The 12288-nt window shown below is 31.6% G+C and overlaps 1 protein-coding gene across 1 annotated transcript in view; it reads left to right on the top strand.

The window, feature by feature from the left end:
* Positions 1 to 12288, top strand: part of Wnt5 (Wnt oncogene analog 5) — a 533000-nt gene that overhangs the window by 476880 nt on the left and 43832 nt on the right. The window contains exon 7 of the mRNA XM_075310482.1: positions 7436 to 7693. Within this exon, the coding sequence (XP_075166597.1) occupies positions 7436 to 7693 (258 nt within the window). The remainder of the gene's footprint in view (positions 1 to 7435; positions 7694 to 12288) is intronic.

The raw sequence follows: 12288 nt of genomic DNA, 5'->3' as shown, positions 1-12288 counted from the left end.
CAAACAAAGAGCTTCCAAAAAAGTAGTTAGGATCCCCATCTCCAATGAATTTTACATGAGCTTGTCATAGGACGGAACTACTCCATTCTTAGATGTTCTTTATTATTATGATAATTTTTTTTTGTCAAATAGTTTCCTAAAAAAATATTTTTTTATATTCTGCATCGTATTTATTTTGTAATTCCATGCAAGTGTAAAAGTCTAACGGCACAGGTTCAAATCCCAGTGGAGGTGAAATTTTAGCTTTTAATATTGTTTTTTTTTTACTCTTTATACCCACCACCATAGAATGGTAACGGGGGTATAATAAGTTTGTCAATCCGTTTGTAACACATCGAAATATCGATTTCCGACTATATAATGTATATATATTCTTGATCAGGGAGAAATTCTAAGACGATATAAGCATGTCCGTCTGTGTGTCTGTTTTGTAATCAAGCTACAGCCATCAATATTGGCGCTATCGTCCTGAAATCTGGCACAGATTCGTCTTTTGTTTGCAGGCAGGTCAAGTGCGAAGGTGGGTTATATCGGTCCAGGTTTTGATATAGTCCCCATATAAACCGACCTGCCTATTTGGGGTCTTGGGGGCTTATAAAAACTGTAGTTTCTATCCAATTTGCATGAAATTGGAAATCTAGAGGTATTTTAGGACCATAAAAAGGTGTGCCTATCAGTCCATGTTTTGGTATAGCCCCCATATGGACAGTTTTCCCGATTTTACTTTTTGGGCTTCTAGAAAGTGTATTTTCTATCCGATTTGCCAGAAATTGGAAATCTAGATGTATTCTAGGACCATAAAGAGGAGTGCCGAAAATGGGGTGTATCGGTCCATGTTTTGATATAGCCCCCATATAAACCGATCTCCCGATTTTACTTCTTGGGCTTCTAGAATCCGTAGTTTTCACCCAATTTGCCTGAAATTGGAAATCTAGAGGTAGTCTAGGAAAATAAAGAGATGTGCCGAAAATGGTGATTATCGGACCCTGTTTCGATATAGCCCCCATATAGACAGATCTCCCGATTTTACTTCTTGGGCTTCTAGAATCCGTATTTTTTACCCAATTTGCCTGAAATTGGAAATCTAGAGGTAGTCTAGGAAAATAAAGTGATGTGCCGAAAATGGTGATTATCGGACCATGTTTCGATATAGCCCCCATATAGACCGATCTCCTGATTTACTTCTTGTATTATAGGACCATAAAGAGGTGTGCCGAATATATTGAATATCGGTAAAGTTTTTGATATAGCATTCTTATAAAATTGCTTGACACTGAATGCAAAATTTCCAGATTTTACTTCTTGTAATCATTTAAATAATTTGGATGAACATCTACAGATTTTTGATTTCAAATCAAGGCGTTATTTCATCATTTACATGCACACTTAGTAGAGGTGTGCACGTAAGTAATATTTTGCTCACGCACACTCACGACGGAAAAATCTTATTCACGCACGATATTTTTTGGTAGGACTCACGCTCACGCACGCTCACGAAAAGAAAATTTGTACTCACGCACACTCAGGCACACCCAAAATCTTTTAAATGTCGTGACTCGTGAAAAACCGCGTAACTCACGAATAATTTTATGAGTAATTTACCTACAGAACCTGACTGAAAACAACTCTTAACACTTAGGATATCACAAAAAGTATAAATGAATTCAACCCCTAAGCATTTTATGTTCGTAAGCGGGATTATTTTCGTGAGCGTGTTTTTCCGAGATTCGTTACTCACGCACGCTCACGAAGATATTATTTTCGTGAATCACGCTCACGCACGACATTTGGTTGGTTAATCACGCTCACGCACACTCACGCCGTTTCCGTCAGCGTGACTCACGCGTGAGTCACGGCAATTTCGTGTCACGTGCACGCCTCTAACACTTAGAAGAGATGTTTATGATTCCTCTAAAACTCAAACAAAAAATGGTGCTTCAAAATTCAGAATCTGATCTAGTCTTCATAGGTAAAATCTTTACATTTATCTGTGGGAAGCGTACTGGTTGAACTGATCTGCTTGGGAAAATATCTGTCATCAAATATTTAAAATTCGGCCCGGCCGAACTTATTACTGTATATACTTGTTTATTGATTTTCTATTTTTTTTTTTTTTTAATTTAATTGTCCAAAACTAAAATATTTACTTAAAAAAGCCTAATTGCGTATTTTCTAATACTTGTCCGAAATTACAGCATCGGAAATGGGAAAAAATTTATAGGGCGTCCTAGGATGCGTTTTAAAAGAAATGTTTGTGGACATGCTCAAAAGGACTGCATCGGAAGCTGCAAAAAATTGATTGGGGGCTTCTGGGATGCGCTTTAAAAGAAATGTTTGTGAAATAACTTCTAATTTTTGTTTGCTGGGAAATTAAAGTGCTAGATTTAAAAAAAAATATGTTTTTTTTTTTAATTCTGGTCTTAAATTTATTTTCGGGGGGAAGAATAATTGTTTTGAGTACGAACAAACTTTAGGATAGTTTTAAAGTTGTTCCTATCACTGATAGGATTCATTCCTTTTCTTTAATTTTGAAATTAAAATTTTGTTAAGTTTTCTTCGTTTGAAATTTCATTTTAACTTTTATCATATTGTTCGCTTTCATCCTTTATGCTTATGAACAAAATTCGGTTTACGGTTTTTGTTTTGTAATTTGAGCCAAGTTACCTTGGCAACATTTTTTCCTCTTGTGCCACAAATGTTAGAAAACTTTGCGGCGCGTAATTTTGAGTGTGGGGGGGATACAATCGAGGAGAAAAAAACAATGTTAAACGTTTTTTAATTTTGAGCTTTGAATAAAGTTTTGCCAACATTTTGATGGGCAAAACAATCTAAATGGGTAATGTCAGGAGTTTGTGGACCAATTTCATTATTATTAGTTCACGTTTAGAGGTACGTTTTTTGCCACTTGTTTCAGATGTTTTTTTTTTTTTTTTTTTGTAATATCTGCTTGTTTCCTTGTCAACGCTTTCGCAATTCTAGTTGAAAAAGTTTTTACGCGCACTTTTCTCCCAGACCTTTGGAACCCCGGAATATTGGCTATTCTGCTTCGTGTATGTATATGAGCCACAAGGATGTTGGAGGATTGAGAAAAAATTTAATAATTTCATAACTTTAGTTATATAGTTGTGCTTGTGGCCTTCCAAAAGTTATTCGCTCATAATAAAGTTTGACATAAAAGCTCAAAAAAGGCGAACAAAAAAATACCGAAAATCAAATGGGTTTTTGGAGGGGCCACAGAGATTAACAAAATCCTTGGAGAAGTGATATCGAATAAACTGTTTCAACGCAAGATATTGGCAATAGTTTTTCCAATATTTAATATGTAAACAATTAATTTCCATAATCAAAATGTCATAACAAATTAGACATAACAATTATATACGGCTGAAAGTCGGGTCCGAATCTTATGCACCCTCCACCATGGATTACATACCAAGTTCTATCAAAGACTGTTATCCACAATCGAATTACTTGGTTTTAGGTAGTGTACAAAGGGTCGTGGGTTCAAATCCAGTTTCCATCAAATATCAAACAAGTTTTCAGATGTCGATTATCCCCTCTCAGTAAGGCTGGTGACATTTTTCTAAGTGGTTTCACCGCAATGTGGAACGCCGTTCGGGCTCGGCTATCAAAAAGGAGGTCCCTTGTCATTGAGCTTAACATACAATCGTACAGCATTCAGTGATAAGAGAGAAGTTCACTACTGTGGTATCACAATGGACTGAATAGTCTAAGTGAGTCTGAAATATCGGGGTACCCCTATACCTAACCTGGGTTGAGGTAACATTTGCGATGGCAAGGAATTTTAAAATCCCCTAAACAAGAAATAAGACCATTATAATACAGTCTTTATACCTATACAAACATAAGTTCTTAATCAGTCTTTATGTTATTACGAACCTATTCTTCTGTAGAAAATTTTCTCAAAATTTTATTTCTATAGAAAATTTTGTCAAAATTTTATTTCTATAGAAAATTTTTTTCAAAATTTTATTTCTATAGAAAATTTTCTAAAAATGTTATTTCTATAGAAAAATTTCTCAAAAATTTAATTTCTGTGGAAAATTTTCTCAAAATTTTATTTCTATAGAAAATTTTGTCAAAATTTTATTTCTATAGAAAATTTTGTCAAAATTTTATTTCTATAGAAAATTTTCTCAAAATTTTACTTCTATAGAAATTTTTTTCAAAATTCTATTTCTATAGAAAATTTTCTAAAAATTTTATTTCTATAGAAAAATTTCTCAAAAATTTAATTTCTATAGAAAATTTTTTTAAAATTTTATTTCTATAGAATATTTTCTAAAAATTTTATTTTTATAGAAAATTTTCTCAAAATTTTATTTCTATAGAAAATTTTGTCAAATTTTTATTTCTATAGGAAATTTTGTCAAAATTTTATATTTATAGAAAATTTTGTCAAAATTTTATTTCTATAGAAAATTTTCTCAAAATTTTTTTCTATGGAAAATTTTGTCAAAATTTTATTTCTATAGAAAATTGTGTGTACATTTTATTTCTATAGGAAATTTTGTCAAAATTTTATATTTATCGAAAATTTTGTCAAAATTTTACTTCTATAGAAAATTTGGTCAAAATTCTATTTCTATAGAAAATTTTGTCAAAAATTTATTTTCGTAGAAAATTTTCTCAAAATTTTATTCCTATAGAAAATTTTGTTACAATTTTACTTCTATAGAAAATTTTGTACAAATTTTATTTCTATAGAAAATTTTGTCAAAATTCTATTTCTATAGAAAATTTTGTCAAAATTTTATTTCTATAGAAAATTTTGGTAAAATTTTATTTCTATGGAAAATTTTGTTAAAAATCTATTTCTATAGAAAATTTTGTCAAAATTTTATTTCTATAGAAAATTTTCTCAAAATTTTATTTCTGTATAAAATTTTCTAAAAATTTTATTTCTATAGAAAATTTTCTCAAAATTTTATTTCTATAGAACATTTTCCAAAAATTCTATTTCTATAAAAAAATTTCTCAAAATTTTATTTCTATAGAAAATTTTGTCTAAATTTTATTTCGATAGGAAATTTTGTTAAAATTTTACGTCTATAGAAAATTTTGTCAAAATTTTATTTCTATAGCAAATTTTGTCAAGATGTTATATTTATAGAAAATTTAGTCAAATTTTTATTTCTATAGAAAATTTTGTCAAAATTTTATTTCATTGTTGTTGTTTTTTTATTTCAGCTTAAAACCATACATTGACTAAACTACAAGAGTAGCTTAACCAACAGAGGAAAAGAATGTTTGTCAAATTTATTTGGGCAAAGCCCTATAGACTGCAAGATGGTTGGATGGACGCACGTTTCGGAATTACCACATTCCTCATCAGCATCCTCTACTTGCAGCAAAACTATCAACCAATTATCAGAATAAATTCAGGCAGTTTATTAAACCCAACAAAAACCACACTTGAACCCTCCGAAAAAAGGTTTTACATTGATAGCCGGCTTATGCCGAAATAAACTCGAAACAAACATATCTCTTTTCCTATGCCACTGTCAAATCATCGATTTGAATTCACATGGCTGGGTTTATTTTGAGCGTGCCTCCTCTTCTTTTTCCATTTGTTTTGTTTTGTTATTGTTGGTTTTGTTCTTTAAGCATTGTTGTTGTTTTTTTTATTTCAGCTTAAAACCATACATTGACTAAACTACAAGAGTAGCTTAACCAACAGAGGAAAAGAATGTTTGTCAAATTTATTTGGGCAAAGCCCTATAGACTGCAAGATGGTTGGATGGACGCACGTTTCGGAATTACCACATTTCTCATCAGCATCCTCTACTTGCAGCAAAACTATCAACCAATTATCAGAATAAATTCAGGCAGTTTATTAAACCCAACAAAAACCACACTTGAACCCTCCGAAAAAAAAAAAAAAAATTTTATTTCTATAGAAAATTTTGTCAAAATTTTATTTCTATAGAACATTTTGTCAAAATTTTATTTCTATAGAAAATTTGTCAAAATTTTATTTCTATAAAATTTTTTTCGGTAATGGCCGGCTAACATAAACCTTTTAACGGAAGGTTCAAATGCGGTTCACTTTGGGTTTAGTGAACTGCCTGAATTTATTCTGATAATTTGTTGATAGTTTTGCTGCAAGTAGAGGATGCTGATGAGGACCAACCATCTTGCAGTCTATAGGGCTTTGCCCAAATAAATTTGACATAGATTCTTTTCTTCTGTTGGTTAAGCTACTCTTGTTGTTTAGTCAATGCAATGGTTTTAAAGCTGAGATCAAAACAATAAATATGATTGAAGTACAAACCAACAATAAAAACAAAAAGCGAAAAAAAATATTTCTATAGAAAATTTTGTCAAAATTCTATTTCTGTAGAAAGAAAATTTGTGAAAGTGTACCAAAACATCAAAACTTCTACCAACTCTGGCCACCGTGCTCATAACCCATTTTGGAACAAACCAGTTCCCTTGCAACAGAAGGGAAAAGGATTTGGAATATTTTGAACAATAGATTATTCTGATAATTGTATTTCAGTAAATTTGTAGATTCAATAACATTTTAATACCAAAAGAGTATAGAAATCAATGAATTATATGAACATTTAAAAATTGCGACCTACTACAGCACTGGTACCAGTCCTGTGATAGTGACAATTTGCATCAATTTCCCGTAACCACGTATTAGTATATCCCCATCATTTGGTGTTTGCGCATCAATATAGAAAAACTTCTGTTGTAGCTCGAATGTTTCTGCGGAGAAAACTTACAGTCACTGTAGAAAATTTTCCCAAGTTCTAAAATTAAAAACAAACAAGAAATACTAAAAGAGAATTGATAAACGTTTTTTTTCGTATCTTGGTATCTCTCGTACAAATGATATTCGAAAACACAGCTCCTGAAGCAATGATAAAAAATGTAAAAAAAATCATCTGATCTATGACAAGCCTTTGTAAACTTCAATAGGAGATCTCTACTCCCGATCACAAATTAAAAATCCAAACCATTTTTCTAAGCGTTTCCTTTTTAGTAAGTTTTTTATACCCAATATGCTAAATGTGTTACATCAAATAATTAATTACAAATTTTTCTATACCTTAATCATTCATTATAATATTATAATGAATACTTCTTCCAGTGTCATTTAATAAGTTCTAGACAAAATTAAATTTTTAATTAAAAATATAAATAATGCATTCTTAAGACTTCCGTAATTGCAATATTTTCCCCTCATTCTCCAAAAAAAAAACAAAGCTTGTGGTAACAAATTCCATAATTGTTTGGAAAACTTTTAAACTAAATTCAAATTTTCAAAGGAAATTTGGATTCTCTTTATCCCCCAATTGGGTAAGGAAGCATATTGATTTGATTATTCCATATTTAATAAGAATGTAATCGCAGTATATTACAAGCACTAATATTTTTTCTTTATCATATTTTTCATTTTTAGGAAAAAATCAATCGAGAAATCTTAAATTCAAAAGTTTTCAATATGGATAGTAACACAAATGGTGGTGGTGGTGGCAAGCGCAAAAGAAAACGTAAAAATCAACGAGCCGTCAATGGCATGTTGGCCGATGTCGCTGAAGGTGGTCCTTATGGCCAAAGTACATCATCAGGTGGTGTTGGTGCAGGCAAATGGAAAAATGGTATTGCTGCAAAAGCGAGAAGTTTAATGAATTTACACAATAATGAAGCTGGCAGGAGGGTAAGTTTTCTAAAAGCAAACAAAAAAAAAAAAAAAAACGACAACTACAGTTAATCAACAAAAACATCAAAAAAATATGTGCCACAAATTGAAAAAAGAAAGTTTTCATGAAATTTAATTTCTAAAATCGTTTTTTTTTACACGATAATATCAACCAATCACAAAATATTATTTTTACTGTGAATGTTAAATCATTCCTATATACTGACTGAATGAAGATGGATGATTTGACTACATAAGAGGAAATTGAATGCAAATAAAGCCAATTTTGAAAATTGTAATCAAATTACATTGAATACAACGAACCAGCAAATATGCTATTTAATAGAGTTCAACAGTAGAGAGACTAACATGTTTGTTAAATAATATCAACAGCTTCATCCCAGCCATTGGTAGCGGACTCTGTCAGCCAGTCATCTATAGACACATGGGTTACTCATACCTATCCACCGTAGCTGTTTGTAATAAGCTAAGAAAGGGGTACACCATTGGAATGAATAGAGTTTGAGTAAATATTATATGCATAGATTTAAAATTTGCTCATTATACATATTTACTACCATAGGATGGGTGTCTCCGATGGCTATGGTCTGAGACCCTAGCATTACATGTCAGCCAGACATGCTACAAATAAATAACATCAAGTTTTAAAAACATTTTAGATTTGTTGGAAATGACTACTTTTGGTACGAATCATGGCATTCAAACGGCCGACAAAGCCATCACACGCTGCTCTTAAGTGTTTCTACGGTATTTGGGCCCATTCCCAGCAACACTTTGGTATTTTTTAGTGCCAATCATACTCTCTAAAATGAGTTCCGAAGATTTTGATGACAATTGTGTGGTTCCTATGAAGCCAATCTTGCTTGAAGCCTGCTGAATACGATGGTCTAAGCCTGAAATGTTTGTCTGTCCCGTGCTTCAATACGAGTACAATCTTTAGGACATTTTCGAAAATATCACCCAAAAAAAGTGAACTCACCACGAAAAAAAATGTGATTTTATTTTAGAATAAAAAAATAAACTATTTTTTAAGAAAATTTCATATGTTGAAGGGAAAATTTGCATTGAAAAATTCTTCAAATGCCTTTAGCGCTGTACGAAGCTCAAAACAGGTACAATTTTAGTAAAATTTACTCATTAGAGAGACTTATGAACTCAATTTAAGCAAACTTGTCCTATTTCAGGAAAATTTGAACTAATTTTTTTGTTGTAAAATTGTATAATATATATTTTTAAGTAAACAAACAATTTTTGAAATAAGGAACATTTGCTCACATTGGACAAAATTTAACTAAAATGAACTAATCTCCATAAACTAAAATATAGTTCAGTTGGCATTAGCGCCCCATTTTTTGGGTGATTAAACATTTATTTTAAACCCCAAAGTTGAGGAATACGATCGGAGAGGGACACCATTACCATGGGCAGAGCTTGAGATGACCTCTTTGGCAAATAAAGCCGATAATTTTGTTTCTGCGCAAACTGATCAATTTGGAATGGATCCTCATCGAAGAAAACCAAGTTCCGTAACTGGTCACTGTCGTGCAAGCAAAGCAAGCGCTGGACTCTTTCCAGTCTAATTAGTCCAGCCTCATTAATTAATTACTTTCGTGATTACGATGTTTTCGTCCCCAAAAATCCACAATACATTTTTGCTGTAGAAAATCAGTAATAATTTAAAAATTAAGATCAAGATTTCGAACCACAATACGAAGAGACTGGTGATCGTCTTTCAAATGCTGGAGATATGAAAATGGGGGTTCGGTCACCTTATATTTATTAACGAAAATTTACTATTAAATATTCAAGTACTAAAATTGGGTGGTAGACACGTTGCCATAGTTGGTAGAATACTACCAGAAATTGTAGATTTTTTATTATTTGGTAGATTGGTAGAACTTTTGTGTTTTGGTAGATTTTTGCAAAGAGGAACTTCATAAATTTTCTATAGAAATAAAATATTGACAAAATATTCTATAGAAAAAAAATATTGACAAAATTGTTCGATATAGAAATAAAATTTTAACAAAATTTTGTATACAGAAATAAAATTTGGCAAATTTTCTATAGAAATAAAATGTTGATAAAATTTTTTATATAGAAATAATAGTTGGCATTTTTTTTATAGAAATACAATTTTGACAAAATTTTTATATAGAAATAAAGTTTTGACAAAATTTTCTATTGAAACAAAAATTTTGACAAAATTTTCTATAGAAATAAAATTTTGACAAATTTTTCTAGAGAAATGACATTTTGACAAGATTTTCTAGAGAAATGCCATTTTGACAAGATTTTCTAGAGAAATGAAATTTTGACAAAATTTTCGATAGAAATAAACTTTTCACAAAACTTTCTATAGAAATAGAGTTTTGGCAAAATTTCCAATAGAAATAAAATTTTGTTAAAAAAGATTAAACCGATTTCTCGAAAAAATCCCCACAAAAATCCCCAAATTTATGGAAATTCCCCACAAAATTCCCAAGCCCCTAACTCAGAAATTTCGTCCCCATTTTCCCCAATTTGGGGAAAATCCCCAATATTGGCAACCCTGGGTTTTCCAAATAAATATGAAGTTCATGCATTTTTGTTTTGCCTTTAGTCCAAATTCGAATCAAATCTGGCCTTCATTTCTGGTGTTGTCACCTTTTTTGGGTGCCACCGCACTGCACAGCACATAGAATACCCACCTGGCATACAAAGGGTGGTAGGTTCAATCCCAGTTTCGGTCGAACACCAAACAGTTCTTCAGCGGAGTATTATTCTCTACGAGTAATGGTGGTGACATTTCTGAGTATGTCAAAGCTTCTTCACGATAACGAATAATGGTAGAGAAATAAAAGAATTATTAGAATTTAAATGCTGGGAGGCTCGAACGATAGCCACTTGTGGTTAGCCAAATACAAAGATCAAAATGCGTTTTTAAGCTTGTAAAAAATAAAATAACTGTCATTGGAATAAATCTGTCAGCTGTCATACGAGCGATACGAGAAATGATACCTACTAGAAATTGGTTAAAAGACATATTAGCCACCCAGTACATGCACACAAAAAACAATTTTTCTGGTTCAATCACGAAATTAATTGATCCAATTATTTTTTTAATTGAAATGTCTTCAATCACAGAAATGATAGTATCAATTAAAAAATTAATTGAAGGTCAATTAAAAAATTATTGATCCAATTAAAAAATTAATTGATTAATGTTAATTAATGTTTGTGATTGATTTTTGTTTCAATTAAAAAAATTGTTGAATCAATTAAATTTTTACTTGAATATTTTTCAAAACCCAATTAAAATTTTAATTGGAAAATTTTTCGTGACATTTTTTTCTGTGTGCCTATGGTGATAAATTTCGTTTTAACAAAAACCCAATCAGACCAATATACTGATTCTGTAAAATAAAGTAAACTGTTTTATTGGGAAGTTGTTTTTCATACGAAAGTTGTACTAAATCTACACCACTTTTTGAGATAACCGTAATACGTTGTTAAAACCATATTCTTGGTTGGTAATGACTTATTGTAGGTACTCTTTAGCTAGTATTTACGAAATAACTCCAAATCATGACCATATTTTATACGTACGTTAGTTCAAAAAATATTTGGAATATACTTGGAATTAATGCAACATTGGCGAATTATTCTTTTAGTTCTTATTTCATTATACCCTTCACCACTACTGTGGTACAGGGTATAATAAGTTTGTGCATTTGTATGTAACGCCAAGAAGGAAAAGTCTGAGACCCATCGTTTAGTATACCGATCGTCTTAGAATTAAATTCTGAGTCGATTTAGCGATGTCCGTCTGTCTGTCTGTCTGTCTGTCTGTCTGTCTGTCTGTCTGTCTGTCTGTCTGTCTGTCCGTCTGTCTGTCTGTCTGTTGATGTATTTTTGTGTGCAAAGTACAGCTCGCAGTTTTAGTCCGATTGTCCTAAAATTTGGTATAGGGTCCTGTTTCGGCTCAAAGACGATCCCTATTGATTTTGGAAAAAATCGGTTCAGATTTAGATATAGCTGCCATATATATTTTTCACCGATCTGGGCATAATTGGCGTGTATATCAACCGATCTTCCTCAAATTCCGTACATCCCAATATTTTATGAGTCTCGAAAAACTTGCAAAATATCATCCAAATCGGTTCAGATTTAGATATAGCTCCCATATATAGCTTTCGCCCGATTTACACTCCTTTGTCCACAGAGGCCAATTTTTTGCTCCGATTTAGTTGAAATTTTGCACAGGGAGTAGAATTAGCATTATTGCTATGCGTGTCAAATTTGGTGGAAATCGGTTCAGGTTTAGATATAGCTCCCATATATAGCTTTCGCCCGATTTACACTCATATGACCACAGAGGCCAATCTTTTACTCCGATTTAATTGAAATTTTGCACAGGGAGTAGAATGAGCATTGTAACTATGCGTGCCAAATTTGGTTGAAATCGGTTCAGATTTAGATATAGCTCCCATATATAGCTTTCGCCCGATTTACATTCATATGACCACAGAGGCTAATTTTTTGCTCCGATTTAGTTGACATTTTGCACAGGGAGTAGAATTAGCATTGTTGCTATGCGTGCCAAATTTGGT

This window comes from Haematobia irritans, chromosome 5, assembly GCF_050003625.1.
Source record: "Haematobia irritans isolate KBUSLIRL chromosome 5, ASM5000362v1, whole genome shotgun sequence".
NCBI lineage: Eukaryota > Metazoa > Arthropoda > Insecta > Diptera > Muscidae > Haematobia > Haematobia irritans.
Note: the sequence above shows the minus strand (reverse complement) of the source record. Positions and strands in the feature narration are given on the sequence as shown.